The 20,103-nt window shown below is 39.1% G+C and overlaps 1 protein-coding gene across 2 annotated transcripts in view; it reads left to right on the top strand.

Moving 5' to 3' along the window:
* The first annotated feature begins 1 nt into the window (after position 1).
* The window catches only part of NPNT (nephronectin), a 77,197-nt gene continuing 57,095 nt past the window's right edge, over positions 2–20,103 (top strand). The window contains exons 1-3 of one of the 2 annotated variants that reach the window (XM_081812031.1): positions 2–322; positions 2,510–2,610; positions 17,231–17,281. In XM_081812031.1, the coding sequence (XP_081668157.1) occupies positions 252–322; positions 2,510–2,610; positions 17,231–17,281 (223 nt within the window). In that variant the 5' untranslated portion in view covers positions 2–251. The remainder of the gene's footprint in view (positions 323–2,509; positions 2,611–17,230; positions 17,282–20,103) is intronic. The other variant, XM_081812032.1, reaches the window with a different exon arrangement.

Genomic DNA, 20,103 nt, shown 5'->3' with positions numbered 1-20,103 from the left:
CCGCGGGCGGCGCAGCTCCCCCTGCAGCACCTCCCCTCGAGGGGAGGGAGCCAGAGGGGGCTCCCAGCGTTGCGTCGCAGACCTGCTCCGGCTGCGCGCCGCGCCGCTCTCTTCCGACAGCAGCTGCAGTCGCAGCGACGCTCGCACTCCTCCCGGAGCCACGGGGACAAGCGCGCCTCTCCTCCGCGCCCAGCACCCCCAAGCTGTTCCCCGCGCTCATCGGCCCTGCAGCCCGCCATTCGCCGCCCGGCATGGATTTCCTCCTGGCGCTGGTGCTCGGCTCCTCGCTCTACCTGCAGGCGGCCGCCGAGTTCGACGTGAGGTGAGTTGGGCCACGGGGCGCCTTCTTCTCCTAGCGCTAATTTCGCGCTTGCGGTGTTGGGGCCCCCTCTCCCCGCCGGGTTGCGCGGCCAGGGAGGCGTCTCCCAGGCCAGAAGTTGGGCCACCGCACGGCGTCGGCGGGAGGAGAGCCGTCGAACCGCTCTCGCAACCAGTGGCTGGCTTCCTGAGGCTGGGGAAGGAGCCCCTGCGAGTCCCGGAGCCCAGCCGCGGCTCCCGGCTCGGGAATTAGGGCCAGGGGAGGAGGAGGAAGGCTCCTGGAGCCCCGCACCTCGGCTGGGAGGGCGCGGGCTGACCTCCTAAGCCGAGGTGACGCGCAGGACACCCTTGGCCAGGAAGCTCTCGGGTGTGATTTAGACGGCTCTTTGAGCTGGGAAACTTCCCGGTGGCCGGGCCAAAGCCCGGCTCGACGCTGTCAGGGCCGCTCACACAAAGGGTGGGGGCGAAGGAGCGATTGGGCTTCCAGGGAGGACCCGTTTGCCTCCGCACTTGGCTTTCTTGAGGGAGGTGGACTCAAAATAAGGACTGAGAAGGGGGAGCGCTACGTGCGTGTTTGTGTATGATACGCACGCACACACAGCTCCCGAGACCTCGGGCGAGCCTGGCTGCAGCGTGCTCTGGCAGGTTCCAACAACCCCGGGCTCCGTCGCCGCTGTCACTCAGCCGCTCCTCTGGCGGCGGCGCGCGGCGCGATCCGCTCGGGCGAGTGAGTGTGTTTGTGTGTGTCTGTTGGTCAGGAGGGCGTGCTCGGTTGCCCCACCTCCGTGCAATTAGAGACCAGACCCGCCCCGAGCGCGGATCCCTGCTGCTCGCGCAGAAACCTGGCTGGAGCAGCCGGGAGAGATTTTAACCCGGGTCACACCGCCATCCATCCAGTCTTCCTCTTTGAGAGACCCCCCCACCCCCGCCCTGACCCCGCCAAGTATCCCTCTGAGCAGCCCTAAAGACAGCCGCACCTGTGTTACTTGTAATCTTGGAACGAATCAGTTCCACGGTTGATTGGCTTTCTTGAACCTGGAGGGGAACACGGAGGGGAACCAGTGGAGCGCTGAGGAGGAAAAGCGCAATCACTTGTTTACCACCTGGTGGGAGGAAATAGAGAGTTCGGGGTTATTTTGTACTTTGGGCTTGCGGGCATAAGGGGGGATAAAAGAAACGGGAATTGGAAAGATTAGGAGTGTTTTAAGAAAATGTGGGTAGCGGCCAGAGGCTATTTTATTTTATTAAAGCAATTCTTTGCTCACATTCGGGTATGTTGTGCAGTTCTGGCACACACACTTGCAATAGGAAATACAGAAATCACATGATTATGCATAAGATTTTAAGGTAGCTTTAATTTTAAAACAGCCAATTAAAATATTAATCCTCTGGGGGTAAAAAGTCAGGTGTGAATCTAAACAAAGAAACGATTTACCAAAAAACGTGTGAAAGTGGAATCTGGTGGATAAATTGGTATACTGAAATTGAATACCTTTAGTCCTTATTTACATGAGTGAGGAAGATAACATGAATTGTTGATGCAGAGAAGTTTCAAACCACAAGGACACTTGAGATGTTAGCTACACTTTAAACTCCTCTTGGTTTTATTTATACTTTTTTATTTTTTCTGGGAACATTTTCTGCCAAAGAGTCATATCTTGGAAAGAGGTCTGTTTCATTTGATTTTTGAGGAAGGTCCCGTCTTTGTGCCCCTTTCCAAGGCAGAAATTAAAGGCAGATTTTTTTTTCTTTCTGCTTTGACATGTCATATTAATACTTTTCAGTTTATGATAAATCAGTCAAAACTGGTTTTCCCCCAAGTAACAGGTGTGGGTCTTTGAGGAATCTGTTTCATTTCAAGCTTCAGAAACCACCCTGTGAGTGTCAGCCTTGAGAATTCTTGGTTTTAGCTGATGCTGTTTCCATTTAAGAAAGGATCTTCCCCTCCCTTTGCCTCTACTCCTGTGTGTAGTGTGTAGAGTATGTGTGTGTGTTTAACTCTCTGAAATTTGGAATTAGGTCACAGCAGAACTGTTTTCCTGAATGTGTTTTATCCTTAAATTTCTGCAGGCATGAATGAGTTCATCGAAAATTGTTGGGCTTGATTTAAATTAAAAAAAACAATAATAACAGGAAAATATTTTTAATTTCAATAGTGTCTTTATTTATTTTGAATCTTTTTGTTTGGTAGGTGGCCCAGGCAAATAGTGTCGTCAATTGGCCTGTGTCGTTATGGTGGGAGAATTGACTGCTGCTGGGGCTGGGCCCGCCGGTCCTGGGGACAGTGTCAGCGTGAGTATCATCCCCGGGGACTTCAGCTCCCTGGGAGGTGCGGCTTTCCACCATCATACATGGCTTCACTCTGCACATCAGTGGGCTCAAGTCTTGGTGGTGTGGTTCCCACAGGGGGGTTTTCAGTTCCTGACTCCTTACCCTGCCCCTTTTCAAACTGAGCCAGCAGTCAGTAAGGTGCCAGCTTTGTTATTCAGAGAGCCACCTACCATGCTTATTGTGGCATCTGTCCCCAAAATCTCCAGCTCCTGTTTTCTCATCAGGCTTTTTCTTTTCTGTGCTCCAGACTTGGAGATGGGGGTAAGATAATGAGTCTAGACTATATTTACACTAAACAGACTCCGAACCTTCTAGCACTAATAAAATCCTTACCATACCTGTTGTGGCAAGTGGCCTATTTGTAAACCTTTTTTTCCTTTTTTTTTTGAAGTGAGATTGTATTGACTGTGTTCTAAATGGACCACCCACCATAATCAAATAACACCTCTGAAAAAACATTATTTTTAAGTTCTAGAAGCAATCAACATCATGTAATAAATGCCAAATCAGAACACTGATTTTTACCTTTTCCATGGATATTTTAGTGGTAGAAATCAGAGCCACATCATGGAAGTTTGAGAAATTTGTTCCCCGCAACTTTATCTGGATCTCAAAACTGTATTCCACCTCCCCTACGAGAGAATCCGTAATGATCAAGTGAATTCCTGGGGCATTGTGCTAGGCTGGTGTGTCTTGTGAGATGATGGGAACGAAGTTGGGTTCCTTACATCCCCGTGTTTTATTGCTCATGAGAAAGGAGCTTAGAGGAATAGAGAAGTGAAGAAGGCTGGAGCTGGACAGGGCGGAGCCTGCCTTAGAGATGTGTTGACGGTGGGAGCAATTGGGTAGATTTAAGTTCAGGAAAGCTAGGAATTCCCACAGCTGTTTTCATCTTTAAGAATTGTGCATGGTATCTGCCCTTAACTTTGCGGAGGAGTGAGAGTAATGGTCACAGGTTAACATCCCTGGTTGGATATGGAAAGGGAAAGGAGATTAAGGTTTCTATTACCTGTAAGCCACTGGGCCAGACTTTTTGCACGGTTAGGCCATTGCCTCTTTTTATAAGGGGAAATGATGCTAACTCCAGTTTCCAGTAAACAAAAAGAACTAGGCAAAGCTGCCGTGCCTGACTGCTTAATTGTTTTTAAGGGAAGATGGTCCAAAAGAAGAATGGTACCTGGTGGAGTCGTCTTCTGCCCCTTATATGGCAGTGTCAGCAGTATTTGCACAGCTGGAGGCCACAGGGCTGGAGTTTGGAGAGCAATCCGGCTTTGATAATCAAAGGGTGGCCCAACACACACACTGTTCCCAAATAAAAAAAAAAATGAGTAGTTTCTTTGCAGGAATGGAGGTAATTTCCTCCTTGGCTGTCTTATTTGGCAGGGCACTCCCAAAAGGAGGGTTGAAGTGCTTTGGGGTGTGCACAGTACCCCAGCCCTACCTAGGAAAAGGCTGCTCTGGCAGAAGGCCCTGAGCACAGTGGGGCACACCTTCTCTGGTGGCAGAGTGCCAGAGCAGTCGGCAGAGGCAGGGGTGTTGGGGTGTAGGGGTGTAGGAGTACATACGCGCTCTGCCAGATGCACTATAAGAAAATTCCTCTGTCTCTGAGAGATTCATCAACTGTGGAATTCCCCAGAAAGAACCTCTCAGAGCTGTTCTGTCTTTTTACACGTAATTAAATTTTCTCGGGTATACACGAGCTGGGTGAGTCTGAATTTGAACAAGCGTAAAGACCTTTCCAAGTTACAGTGGCCTTACTGAATTTAAACATCCAAGTAAGTTCCTAGCAGACTAGCTTTCCCAGCAGAGATGAGACACTGTTTCATTATCTTCTATACTTCATTTTGCTTCTAACAGAACGTAAAGTGGTGAAGCATAGTATTTGATAGTATTTATCTTTTCTTTCTTTGTACTCCTTGAGATTCTGAGGAAGCTATAACAATGATAAGTCAGTTATTGAAACGGTAATGCTATAAAAATGTATAAGATGATCTTGCACAAATCACAGTTCATCTCAGCTTGGATTTGGTGAAAGTTTGAGAGGCAACCTAATGGAGGGGAACATGGACTCGAGCTAGACTGCCTGGGTTTAAATTTCTGTTCCATCCCTTATTAGCTGTTTGACCTTGAGCAAATCATTCAACTTCTCTGTGCTTTATTTTCCTCATCTCTGAAATAGATATAAAATAGTGTAATACCTCGTAGGACCGTAAATGAGTTATTTGTAAAGCACTTAATGCAGTTCCTGGCACAGAGTAAATGCTATGTATGTGTTTGATGAAAGTAAAGAAATATAAAGGAATACTGCTTTTGAAAGAGTGTTATGGGATGGGACATACCCATGCTGTCAGATTCTTTGTTTTCTAGGCATGATAAATGTATTTTTGCATTTTACTGCCAAAATAAAAACGATGATTCTAAGGCTCTCCATGTTACAATAAAATAAAATGCCTTTAAATTAAAAAAAAGCCAGGTGGATCTTTACCATTAATATTGTAGATGGCAGAGTTGTAAAAACGAGTTCAAAGATGGATGTTTCCTTGTGTGTGTGTGTGTGTGTGTGTGTTTTCAGAATCTCAGATGGTACAAATGTCTCTTGTCAGCTTAGAGCTCCCCTGTCTTTGTTTTGCTATAAACAGGTAGAGGAATGTAGGGGCCAGAGGTCAGCTCAAAGTAGGAAGAACAACACCAAACAGAGGCTTGCTGGGGATAAACGGAAAGTTCCTGATTAGTTTTTAAAGGAAGCTTTTATGAAATTGAAACTTTTGTCACTACATTTATTCAAGGAAAAATGCCTTGCTGTTCGTTAACTCTTATACCTGGTAATGGACTACCTATAAAAATTCCAAAGAGCTTCTGGGAAATTTAATGTGAAAATTGTTTTTGTCTTTCTGACCCTTAGATCATTTCAGAGTCCTTACCCGTAAGGAGCCTTCTCCTTTCCTTAGTAAAGTTCTGGTTCTTGTTTTTCTGAATGATTCACTTACGAATTTTCCTTCATATTAGCACAGCAAAGCAAAAGGAAGCTATTTCCACCTAGACACAGAACCTCCCAATTTATCCCTTAGAAGATGTGTAAGTGGGGGAGACCATATCATATCTCATGCCCTAGTGCAGTGACCCTTTGGTGTTTAATCCATTTGGTCGAGCATATGTAAGACATTTTGACCCTATTCCTGTGAGACAAAGAGATGTATTGACATAGAACATACTGCGTTTCATGTTCTCTTGCTACTCCCCTTTCCATGGCATTGTTTGGAGAGGCCAGTTGACTTTGCAGGGAGCTCGTATTGCTCAGCCTCCACTCCTGGTCACAGTGTCTAGCCACAGAGCTGCATTCAGCCAGACTGCTCATCCTTCCCTCAGGGACTGGGGAAGGAAGGATGCTACCCAGACAAGCATAGGAGCTGTGTTCTGCTTCCTGCCTGTGCTACCTGACATTCTATCCTAACATTCCTGCCTGGCTGCAGAAAGCAGGACCTAGTCCAGAAACAGGCAGGTTGTGTTTTCATAGTTCTTTTAGAGGTCATACCCTTGCCTTCTTTCTATCCTTTGATTCTTTGTTTTATATTCTTTTTTTTAAGCTTTTATTTAGATTCTGATTAGTTAACATACAGTATAATACTAGTTTCAGATGTGCAATATAGTGATTCAACACTTACATACAACACCCGGTGCTCATCACAAGTGTCCTCCTTAATCCCCATCACCTATTTTACCCACACCCCCACCCACCTCCATTCTTGACCCATAAACAGGTCTCTGCACGTTGAGAATTTAAAACTTGATTTTCTAATTGTCTTGGGCTTTATCGACTATTGATGTGGCTCTTTGTGGTAAAATGAGAATCACAACACACTGATAGTTACATATTTACAGCACAGGGCACCCTAATTACTCAGATTGTTACAAAATACTTGTTTCTTGTTCTGTAATTATTCTATTCCTTCACTTTCCCATCGTATTAATGGTACACTTCACTTTAATGATTTTAACAATTTCTCCTACCAAGTGGAGATCTGTGTAAAAAAGATTTCTCAGGGTTTGTGTATTTTATTAAAAAAAAACCAAAACCGCATATGCTATGGAACCAACTCTTAACTAACAAGCAGTTTGGGACACGTGAGTGTCACTAACTTTTATACCTGGTTAGCTATTTCAAGAGCTTCCTTAATGTAGAAAGAGTATAGAGGATCTAAATATTATATTTCTATATGGTTGTTTTTCTGTTTACAGATTTGGCTGTGTATGTGACTATGACAGTAGTGTTTCTGTTGAAGGCACTTTTTAGAGGTGTGAAGATTAAGATTCAAAATACGACAAATTCCAGGTTTCAACAAAGCTATTTAGTTTCTGAGTTCTTTGGCTGTCACTAAGCAATTTGTGGTTTCTGAATGAAATTATGTGAATTAGGGTGATTTTTGTATCATTTTTCCTTAAAACCAGGCAAAATGCAGATGTTCTGATATATTTTTCTGAAAAATTTGGAAAGATGTAAAACTTAAACCTAGAGTTTGACTTTGCTTTATTAGCTCTAAACCTCATTTCCTCTTCCCCCCTCCAAAGGCTACAACTGTACAATTGTCAGGGAAAGTGAAACTTTTGAATTCTTATCAATGTTAAATAAATGTATAGGTTAGTGCAACAGGGGGACGGAGAAGCAGTAATTTATTCTGAAACTGTTTTGTAGTTGTTAAATAATTTTGCTGGATAATATATATTACTGGTTTAGGATTGTGGACTGTTGAAAGACTGAAGAGCAGATTGTTAAATTTCCATATTTCAAATGAAAAGGTTATTAGTGTAAGCAGAGATTTTGATTTTGTCAATGAAACATTTAAATTTCATGTTTCATTTGTTACTTGCATCTGGGTTCAAAAACTTAATCGTGACAATGGAACACGATTTATTATTTTTTTTGCTCCCTACACTGGTTTCCTGTCCCTCGTCACAAAATTATGTAAATTATACCTTTCTTTGATTATTTAGATTCTGAACACTTCTCTTTAAAATAATCAAGAGTAAATGAGAAATACTGGAATTGGCTTTAAAGACCATATATAGTGTTCACTCACAGAGAGGTTATTCCTAGTAAATGCCTTTCCATTTGTAGTCAACAACTATGGTGACCTTCATTGAATGTGAATTAGCATTTTATAGGTAAACCTTCTTTATACCCATATAATCATACCTACTCCAGGAGTAACTGGGGGTCTCAAGTGGTCTTTACTGCCCAGAGCCATGTCGAAGATGGCCAGCAGGTCTTGGGGCCAGTTTAATGGAGCTGAGACACTTCACTGTCTTAATGTGATTAGCTTCCTTCTCTGTTTTTGGGGGTGGTAATGCAGATTCTGGTTCCTTTTTTTTTTTTTTTCTGGTAGGAATAAAAACAAGGCAGTGGACAATCTTATAACTACTTTTAGCACTAAACCTGCATCTCCAAATCCTCAAGAAGTAAAGTTTTTGATTAAGATTATTCAACTACCACTTTCCGTGGAAAGCTTATTTAAGAACACCATGTACTTTCAGTAACTTCCAGTGGTCTTGGAATGCAGATTCCAAACTAAAATCAGTGTTGAAGAAGTTTGACCTCTCAAACAGGTAGTTCTGAGTATGTGTAGTTTTGAAAGTTAATTTTCACAGAAATTACTTTGTTCCTTCATCCTTTCTCCTATTGGAACTGATCTTTATATAATACTTTTAAGATCTACTCATTTCCTAAGATCCCCTCATAAAGTTAATCTGGGAAGGTCTTAACCTTTATGGATTAGAAATGTTAGTACTTCTTAAACCGGGAGGTCGGGTCACGGAAAGGGAAACACTCTAGGCGCTGCAAGGTCAGCCGCTAGATCTGCCTTCAAATACCGGCCACAGAGATGTGCTGCTGCAGAAAGTGAAGGAGTACACGCACGTACTCACTGCTGGCAACGAGGCAACACTGTGTTTCTACTTGAAAACTGTCGGATAAGCTTTGAAAAACATAGGTGTGTTTTTCCTCCCTTAGTCCCTGTTATAGCAAGTGTAATAGAATTTTTGAAGGGTTCTTTTTATCTGTAGAATTCATGTTGTATGCATTTCGAGTCCATTGAACTCAACTGCTTGCTTTTAAAGCAATAGTCCAGTGATGCTGAGTGACTGTATGCAGCGTCCCTCAATAAGTAATGGAAGATATTCATCATGGGGGCTGGGCCTTCATCGTGGTGGAGATGAAAGGGAAGGAGAGGAGGGTTCTGATGGCCTAATCCTCACTACTTCCCCCTCCTTCCTCACCACCGCACCCAGATATTCTCACCCCTTTCCCACCAATTTGATGCAGGTTTAAAGTTTTTTCCCATCAATCTTTTAAAAATTTTTACTTTGTAAGAGAAAATGCATTTATTTCTTCAAATATCCCTCCTCAGAGCAATGAATATTACCAGCTTTTTGTGTACCTTTCAGAAAGATTTTACATACCAATGGGCAAATTTCTGTATCTTCTCTACCCTCTTTTATACAAATGAAAGATATACTGTATACATTGTTCTGTACCTTGCTTCTTTTCCTTAACAATGTATCTTGGAAAGCTTTCTTTATCATCAGTACATGAGGAGCCTGCTCACTTTTTTTTTTTTTTTTAATGGATTTGTAGTATTCCACTGCATGGCTATACCATAGTTTTTTAATCAGTTTCTTATTGATGGACATTTGTGTTGATTCTAATCTTTTACTAATACAAACAATTCTAAAATAAGTAACCTTGAAATATACAATGAAGAAATATTGTTTTGGATGTGTTCTAGTATTTCTGCAAGATAACTTTTTATGTGTGATCAAATGGCATATACATTTGTGGTTTTGACCAACTGGCCAGTGGTTTCTTACTTGGTAGTAAATAGTAATGGAAAAGACTGGATTGGAATGCTGACTTAAAGCTCTGGCAATTCCATATCCAGAATCTGATCTGTTGCTTGGTTCTAGGATACTCTGATCCCTACTCTTTCCCTCAAAAGTCCCTCTGGTAGGTCAGTGAAGGACCCTTGACCCCCTTTTTCATCTGTTTCCTCTTGGAACAGAGGCAACTGGCTCATACTGGGAAGAATGGAGTGCGGTTTATCCATTTGCCAGGATTTCCACCTGACATCCTGACAATTGGTTATGTATTTTTTATGGATGTGAGGTCCTTTTTCTTGTAAGAAAGATTTACACATTATTTTAGGAATTGCTTAATTCATTGACCTTTTATTTGTAGGTCAGTCATAATTTTTATCACTTTCTATAGAGGATTTTCTTTATTATTAGGATTATGTAGAAGTTTAGTATCTGAATAAAGTTTTTTGGGACACCTGTTATGATAAAAGATTTTCAGGAAATATTTAAATACTGTTGTGTCAGAATACTTTAATAAAGTGACTTTAAAACCGTAGAGGCATAGCTTTTCCATTAGTGATTCTAATCATTATCTTAATTATGTATTAAAATCATTTTATTTAACAAAATAAATGCATGCCTAAGTGAAAAATTAAAAGACTCGAAGAAAGAGAGAAGGTAGTGAAGGTAAGTCTTTCTAACTTCCCTGTTTTCCTGACACCTAGTTCCAGCCCCCAGGAACTGTTTCCTATTGATCTTTGCAGAGATTTGTAAGCATTTGTGAATTATCCTTGTTTATAAATTGATAGCATAAAGTAAGAACTATTCTGTATCTTCTTTATCATATATTACATTTTATTTTATTTTTTTAAATATTTTTCATATATTACATTTTAGAGACCAGTCCTTATCAGTTCATGTAAACTTGACTCATCCCTTTAAATACACCTAACTAATTTAAAAATCCCTATTTATGCATATTTAGGTGATTTTCAATATTTTGGTTTATGAAATGTGCTGCAGTCAATATCTTTGCATATTCATCATCACTGTTATATACATTTAGATGTGGGAGAGTTATAGGGACATCCTATTTTTATGTAAGTACAGTAATTGAAGAACTCATTTTATTTTTATAAATCATCTTCTATAAAATATGTTACTTCCTAAAGGAGATTAAATCATGGATGATATTATACAGTGGAAATCTTCTATTCAGCCACTTTTTTTGATTCCTTGAGAAGATAGTTTAAAAGAGAAATAGAATTTGTTTCTTCCTTTCTATTTGTTTATATTCTACTTTGTTTGGGGAAGGATATGAAGTGGCTTTCAGGAATGCATGCAATAAAATAGGAAAACAGAATTAACAAGGGCTAGGGGAGGAAAAAAGAAAAGGGTAGAATAAAAGGTAAGATGTCAGGAGGAGAGTTATTAACATGCAGATATGTCAGGCATAGAATCCTAACTATGTCTTATAATTTGGCTGTTAGCTTCTGGTAGCCAACAGAAAAAGAAAAGCGTTATTGCTCATATAATTCATGATGTTTGTTAGGGGAAAATCAGACCAGTTAGTTGGGGGAAATTATGGCTTTTCCCACATGTAGTTCTGAAAGAAGACTTTCATGTGGTCCTTCACAGAGTGGGAGTGAATGGTCGAGTGGAAGGGGCCACAGCAACATTTCTGTCATGAAGCCGGTGGTGGTTTTACAAAGCTATTTCATAGAAGATGCTCTGATCTAAGATGAGGCCCCCTACTCTAAAAGTGCAGTTCATGGGAAGTTTAAGAAGCATTATCTACATACTTAGCTTTCTGATATCTCCGCTCAATCCAGCCGAGAATATCTGTGATTCGTGAACTCTTTAGGGCTTTATGGCAAATTCCAGTTTAGAAAAGACAGTTTTAAGTTAGGATCACTAACAACATCCTGAAGTTTGCTGTATTATTAAAGTCTACCCCATGCCTACCTCTCTCTCTCTCTCTCTTTCCCTCTTCCTCTCCTCCTCTCCCTCTTTATCTTTCTTTCCTTCCTTCCTATGTAATTTAAACATCAGTCAACAGTTGGTAGAGTTGGTATCCAGAGGCATTGTGAATGGAGTGTAGATAGATGTCTCCTCTGGTCCAGTATAAGGAGGTTCTGCAAATAAATCAGTGGGAGAATTTTTTTTTATATCAATTTTTTTGAGTTACTTTTGTATTCATTGGATATCAGTATAAAAGCTCATCACCATTTTGCTATGGTCTTATTCATCTCTAAGCAAATTACAGCTTGGGATAAGAGATGAGGCACAAACATTGCTTCCAGGCATCATTTATCCTACTTGAGCTGTTCCATGAAATAGGGCCAGTGAACCCAGGAACAACAAACTCCTTGACCAGTGCTCATTTCCCCAGAGCTCTGGATTGTTACAGATATGCGGAGGAGCCAAAATGACCCTTGGTTGTTATCCCAGTTCCCCTGAATCTCATGAAGGGTTGCTTTAAATAAGCCACTTAGGCCTGAATAGACTCAAACCAGAATCTGTAGTGAGTATTCTTCATGTTCCTAACCAGTCTCAAACTTAACTCCTTTTCACTGGGATGTGAGGAAGCACTGATTCTCCTGCAGTCATGCAGTCCCAGGGGCAATGGAATCTGAAACCCTGATACACACATGTCCTCAGATAGTCTCTCTCTCCGAGAGAGAGCTCAGTGTGTGTCTTAAGAGGGCACCAATCCAGGAAGTACCCCATTTCCTTGGGAGAAGCAAAGAAAGGGGCTTTGAATGCCTCTCCTCAGAGATCTGCACCAACCAGGAATCGAACCGGTGCCGAGAATTGTTACCTTGTGTCAGTCAGCCTAGAAGGGAGCTAAGGAATTTACATTGCTAGAGCCAAGACCTTCTATTTTTTCATGTGAACAAATAAATGATCTGTTATCAAAGATAATAGAATGCAGCCAAAATAATTTGGCTTGAAAAAATTTCAAAGTGATATCAGTCAGTACAACCATAAAAAGATACTAGTAGCATAGCCTAATGTGATTGACAGCGCATCCTTGGGAATCTACCAGGGCAAATTAGTTGCAAGATGTACACCCAGTTACTAAAAATTGATTTGTTACAAAGTATAGAGTTCAGTTAAATAATATCAAATTAAATAAATTTTATATTTTAATGCTTTAAGCTTTTCAGTTTTCTGATTTAATCAATTAATAGTAGTGCATAATTAAAGAGATAATTATGGTCATAATGGAATTTTTAATAAAATTACTAATAAAGCCAGCATAAAGGAATACATTAAAGTCCAGATAGGATAAAATTTTATTATGTGTGGTAAAATAGTGACAGATATCTATGTGTTCATTCCATATTCTTTCATAGATTCTCTCAACAATTTTAGTTCTTAGTCTAATAAAACAATGTTAAGTGGGGTGCCTGGGTGGCTCAGCCGTTAAGCGTCTGCCTTCAGCTCAGGTCATGATCCCAGGATCCTGGGATCGAGCCCCGCATCGGGCTCCCTGCTCAGCGGGAAGCCTGCTTCTCCCTCTCCCACTCCCCCCGCTTGTGTTCCCTCTCTCGTTGTCTCTCTCTCTGTCAAATAAATAAAATCTTAAAAAATATAATAATAATGAGGGGCACCTGGGTGGCTCTGTCATTGGGCGTCTGCCTTCGGCTCAGGACCCTGGGATCAAGCCCCGCATCAGGCTCCTGCTCCTCAGGAAGCCTGCTTCTCCCACTCCCCCTGCTTGTGTTCCCTCTCTCGCTGTGTCTCTCTCTGTCAAATAAATAAATAAAATCTTTAAAAAAAAAAAAAAGCAATGTTAAGTGAACTTGTTACTATGGAAGGAAAAAGATATGAATAGGCAAAACAGTTTCTTAGTTTTAGAATATAGTAGTTGATTTTGGAGAAAAAAAGTATTTTCCTAGTTGTATTTTATTAGAAACCCTCATTTTCTGCCATACGCTAACTAAAGATTGGAGAGACATCCTTGGTATGTACTAGATGTCATGGGAGAGCCAATTTGAGACAAAGGATTTGCTGTCAGCTATTTGCATGTGGATAATCTAGAGTCAATTAAATTTTAAAACTGGACACTTCATTTGGTCAGTATCTTTTTAACCATTCTGTAGATTAATGATAAAAATTCTCCAGAACTGACATGTTTTCCTATTGTAACATCATCAGATCACAAGTTTAAGGTTGCCTTTTATAGATATTATTGATTTATGGTGAGATTTTAGGAAATAGGTCATCATGGTTTAAATTTGTACTGATATACACAAAGGAAGAAACAATTGGGAATTTCTGGATTTATGCTTACTTTGCCGAAAATGTTGTTTTTCAAAAATCCTTAGCCTTATTTTCATACATTAGAGTTCTCAAGCTCAGTTTCTAGGAGAGATCCCTAAATGGTCAAAGGTATGTGTTGCGACATTTACAGAAACTAATTCCACAGATAGACTATCCAAATATAAGCTTCCTGCCACCCAAAATATTTTTCTAAAGCCAATGTCGCAACTCTTATTTTATTTCAGTGTTAAGATTTGTAGGTACTTAGTAATTACCTGCCAAATGTTTGCATGCCAACAAATAGCAAATAGAAAAACACAAATTGCAGCTCACACTTAGCTGTATTTTTTTTTTAACATGCATGGGTATTTAGAGCTGATTTATATAGATATTACTAGGGTAATAGTTTCTACTGGATAAATAGTCCCATGTTCATATGATTACATAAATATTTCATGGTGTTTCACATAGATAATGGCGGTTTCAAAGTCCTTTGTCCCTTGGATTTGGATTGAGTTTTAAAATCATCGATGAATTAAAAGATTCATCATATTATCTTGGCATCTATGTATGGCCAAGAATTAAGACATTCCCATGTATAGTTTTTCCCAACTAAGGCAGAATTATTTTTTTTAAAACTATTTGGGGAATTGGGGGAAAACTATAAAGAAATGATTTGTAGATGTGTTAAATGTTCTGTTCTCTAATCTTCTGTTGGATTCTGATGAATTCTGTAGCTCTAATACTTAAAAAGTAGTGGTTTGAAAGTTGGGATCATCCAAATTACTTAAAATGCTATTCATGGGATCTGTTGTCCTGGATGTTGGTGTCTTAAATGCCCGGTGTCGGATAGTTGTCTAAGAACAGAGTTTGCCAGGCTAATATAAACGTTTTTGACAAGGAGAAATGAAGCGTGAAATTTAAGGTTGGGGTGTGGAGAAATTTTTAAAGCTACTACTATTAGGGGTGAGAGGGAGAAGGACAGTGTCAGGCGGGACCTTACCCTTTCATGCATGTACCTGGCATTTGTTACCTGTGAAAATGTGCATATGTCATGCTGTGCTCTTTGCTTAAGAGGCTTGTGTGACTCCTTATCTGTCTTCTTAATCTGGGGCATTTCATTATTTCCTTTCCAAACGTTATGCTTGGCCTAACATTTGGGCATTTTATAATGAAATTTACAGGAAACTATATACTAGAAGATAGGCATACCTTTGGATAATAACTGGGCCCAGTTCCTTTGGGTTTTCTTATCTCTCATTTTTTTCATGTCCAAAAACCCAGGATTGATTTCAAATCTGTAGACCTGTGTTTTGCAGGCTAGAAAACTAATCTCCAAACAGTTTAGTTTCTCTAGATTATATTACTCATAATTTCATAAAATCATCAGAGTGCTTATTATTTTTAACCATGCCTGATATCACTGAGAACCCTCAGCAAAGTGCATAGTATCAACATTCAGCTGAACTGAAGCAGTGGTTCTGGGGCAAGTTGCAGGAGAGAGTTCTAGACTCTAGAATATGAGTGGCTTTGCTGTCAATGTTCCATGTGTTTACTACTGTGGCTGTGAGAAACCCTATCAGGAGAAGATGGGACAGATTTTTCTATATTATCTGCTACTGATGAATCCCATTTTAGTGCTTCTCACAGTGGCGTTTATACCATAAAAAAATACATGTAGGGCATTTATTTGGGGCAGCTTTCACAAAAATTGTGGTGACCGCTGCCTGTGAAAATTTCCTTATGCATCAATAGAGAATAGACTCCAGAAGCTTCCTGGAAATAATCTACTCTGGGTTTAACATTGCTTTGATTTAAAATGCAGTTTTGTATAGTTTTAAAATGCAAATTTAAAAACAGGAGACATGGGCTAAAATTTCGTGCTAGAAATCTTATTTAATGGATATACATATTGATATCATAAAATTTACTAAATCTGTGTGTGTCAAGGCTGATTTATATAAAGTAGGAGAAATGTGACCCAACTTTAAGATATTATGACAAAAATAAACTATACAGAACTGTTTGGCTGCTTAGGGCTAATATAACTAGTTAGAAAATAATGATGTTTGCTATTCTTTATTGTTTACCTTTATTTAAAATCATTTAATATATTTTTCTTGATAAATTTGATTATTCAAAATTGGCAACTAAAGAGTATTAAAGAAACGGTATCCTTTTATATTTTTCCCTTTTAATCCATAACTGTAATCATAAGCAATTTTCCTTAATATGTGATCCAGAATGTAATTTGCAGTTTATGCTTTGATTCATTTTCAGCTTTTTGCTAAGATTGTACCTGATATTTATTATTCTATTTTAAGAAATGTGTCAACATCAAGATATGGTGAGTTCTTTTAAAGTTAACAACATCAACAACAATAGATACAAAACACTAATTTGTTATGAACCTAACCAATGTGGGAAAAAACCTTCTAACAAGCAGATATATATATATATATATATATATATATATATATATATATATATATATATATGTATATATAACAATATGTGTGCCTTTAAAAATACAGAACAATCATTCTGGATCAATAGTTAAATTATTAGTTCAATTGAATCAATTTGGTCTTGGACTATTTCTCTTCTGCTATTACCCCAAAGAAGGCTCCATTCAACTAATTTTAACTTATGCAAATAAATGCACAAATCAAAAATAAAAGTGGATATTTTATGCTTTAAAGAGGGAAGGTGTTAATTCACAGAGAAGTAATAAATCATCTCTTCCCTTACCTGTAGGACCTCTAGGCTGGTCAAACCCTAACCATGATTAGTATTGTTTCAAGTTTCTTCCATTTCCTTTCATTAAACTGGGTTATTTATGTATCTTCAAGTGAAGTGGCTGAGCTTTCACAGTAATTCTTGTTGCTATTGACAACCAAAGCAGCCATGCAAGAAGAAAATGCTGTGGAAGGAAAGAAAAAACAAACCTTAACATTTCCTCCTCAAAGTTGGAGAGAAAAGGGAATACAAAGTATGTAAGAAACAGGTAAGTAAAGATCTGTCAACTAAAAAACTGCCAGCTTTGGTTACTAATTGATCCAAAGTTTTAATTTTTTTCAGATATTTTGTCCAACACTCATTTAAATAAAAGGATACCGTCTCTTGGAACCAAAATTAATATTCTGAAAATGAAAAATTGGATTGGAAGGTACAGTGCCGCAAGAGGTCTGAAATACTCTGATTTAGAATTTGGACTATGAAAGAATAGCACAACTTCAGTTATTGGTTAATATTTTTGTTACAAAATGTTTTTGAATGACAAAATGGTGACTAAAATATTACTATTTTAAACATGTCCTAGATTTTTTTTTTTTGTTTCAGAAAAGCACTGAGCGTTGAATATGTGTTAAGTCTCCGGGAATGTAACAAGTTGCTAAATACCCAAGTCCAGCCTCCTTACAGAGAAAAGATCTGGAATTTCTTTTTTTGGACATTTGTTTTGCAGCTTTCTACGTCTTAAGGCAGAGAATAGCCAGGATAAGGTGCCAGCTCAAAGGTTAGATGAACATATTTCTTGAAATAATTACGGCTAATCTATGTCTTGAAAGGCATAACCTTTAATAATAACTTTACAGAGCTATCAATAAAACTTAACATTAGTTGTGTTTTTGAGTTGCCTATTTGGGGGAAAACTATATTTTTTATGTGTTTATTCTGTTCATAATTATATAATTATATAAGTTCATTTTCTTTCAGTTATTACAGTAAACTTTTTCCTTTCAGTTTATTTCCTTTCTCCTGTCTTATGAATGTAATAAATTGACCTCCATTCTAACCTAAAGGACAGTTTATATTTTTAATACTTAAAGAAGGAAATTAAAAAAAAAAAACTCACCAAATGAAATTACTAACACCAGCCTATCATTAACCTGAGGGAATTGTATCTCATATTCATTAATTCTCCTTGGAAAAATTCAGGTAAGAAATATTTTTATTGTATAAAATATATAAGATGTTATAATAGGACCTATGAGTATTTATGTTATATTGTTTTGGTACATAAAAGGTTCCTTGTTTAAAATATTTTTGGGGGGCGCCTGGGTGGCTCGGTTGTTAAGCGTCTGCCTTCAGCTCAGGTCATGATCCCAGGGTTCTGGATCAAGCCCCGTGTTGGGCTCCCTGCTCAGTGGTAAGCCTGCTTCTCCCTCTCCCACTCCCCCTGCTTGTGTTCCTGCTCTTGCTCTCTCTCTCTCTCTGTGTCAAATAAATAAATAAATAAAATCTTTAAAAATTAAAAAATAAAATATTTTTGGAAGTGAATAATGTCACTTAATGAATCACCCTTATGGCACTTTAGTGGAAAATTTGGGTGAAATATGTGAAATTCTATTTAATGGAATTGGGGCCAAGAAGACAATGTACATTGATAGGTGAAAGATACTATCACATGTCTTAGAAAATGTTTTTAAGAGAGGATTTTAATAAAAACATTTGGGGAAAAATATGATAGTGCAAGAAATAAAAGTTAAGGAATTTCTTTGTTCAGGGAGACTTTAAAAAATCACAGTGTATGTATCGTATAATTGGTAAGAGTTATAGGATTAACTAGCAGAGCTATGGCTGAGGTTAAGGAGGCAATGCCAAAGAAAAGTACAATTGACCCTTGAACAATAGCGGTTTGAATTGCATGGGTACTCTTATGCATGGGTTTTTTAAAAATAAATACAGTACAGTACTATAAATGTACTTTTTCTTCCTTATGATTTTCTTAACATTTCCTCTAGCTTGCTTTATTGTAAGAAGACAGTATACAGTATATAATATATAGTATATAATACATATAGCATTAAACTGTTTATGTTATCGGTAAGGCTTCCAGTCAACAATAGGCTATTAGTAGTTAAGTTTTGGGGGAATCAAAAGTTATACATAGATTTTTGACTGCATGGGGGTTGGCACTCCTAATCCCCATGTTGTTCAAGGGTCAACTGTAGAATGTGGGCTTTGTAACCAACAGATCTAGGTTCAGGACCTATTCCTGTGACTTACCAAGTGGCCATGAGTGCCTCATGCAGAACAGTTCTTGATAAATGTTTGCTATTATTAGTGTGTGGTCAATATATAGAATATATAGAGAAAACAAGATATAACAATATATAGAATACTTAGAACACCCTAGTGTTTGACTAGGGTCCATCTTAATACTCATAGTATAGCATGTTTTTAAATACATTTGTTTATATGCCCATCTTTTTTTCTAAAAAAGATTTATCTATTTTAGAGAAAGAGAGAGTGTGGGGGTAGGGCACAGAGGGAGAGGGAAAGAAAGAATCTCAAGCAGACTCTGTCCTGAGCATGGAGCCCATCTCGGGGCTAGATCCCACAAACCTGAGATCATGATCTGAGCTGAAGTCAAGAGTTGGACACCTACCTGACTGCTCCACCCCGGTGCCCCTATATGCCCATTTTTGAAAGTAATCAGTTGGAAGTAGGAGATTTCTCACATCATTCATTTCTAAAATAAAACTTCCATTGAATAGCTGTCTGTGTTTCTGAACCATTCCTTTCCCACTTCTCAATATCCATTTGTAAACCTCAGAGTAGACTATGGTTTTCGTTAGCTAACCAAAGGAAAAGGAACCAAAGGAACTAGAACATTCAGAGTTACTGTGATTTATTTGACAAACATTTGAGAGCTTACTAGAAGCAAGGAGCTACGTTAAGTGCGGGAGAGATACAAAGATTAGTAAAACATAGACTCTTGTTTGTGAGGAGCTAATTTGGTAAGATGATTGTCTCTTATTCCTTCTAGGATTCTAAAGTAGGAAAGAGTTAGGGATGAAAAGTTGAGGTTGTTCAGAGGAAGAGACTCTTCTTGCTGGAGAGGACCAAAGAAGATTTTATGGACTTGGTGGTGTTCAGTTGAGTCATTCATTGAACAGTTATATATATTGAGTGCTATTACCTTCTTGATTATCTCTGTACTACAGATAACCACTTGCAGATATCATCTCGATAAGATGAAGCTCTAGGCATCCATGTTGTTCACTGTCAGTGTTGAAGGCCCACATATTAGGACAATACTGGGTGAGAGGTGTGTTTTGACTAGGATACTGCAAAAGCATATCTCAGGGGGCAGGATCCCAGCCCAGGAGTGATGGAGTAGTGCCCCAACTAAATCCTGAGGGATAAGTAAGTCAAGTGAAGGGCACTCTGGCAAGACAGAAAGGTGCACTGAAACTTTAGAAGCCAGAGTGTGGGGGCACATTCTAGGAATTGTAAACACCTTGCTCTGGCATGGGGTATGTGTTTGAAGGGCATCAGATTAAGAGATGCAGTGGGAGAAATAGCAATTGGCTGACTCATGGAAGGCCTTCG

This window comes from Leptonychotes weddellii, chromosome 2 (assembly GCF_054177405.1).
Source record: "Leptonychotes weddellii isolate Sample4059 chromosome 2, ASM5417740v2, whole genome shotgun sequence".
NCBI lineage: Eukaryota > Metazoa > Chordata > Mammalia > Carnivora > Phocidae > Leptonychotes > Leptonychotes weddellii.
This window is presented reverse-complemented; position numbering and strand designations above follow the sequence as displayed.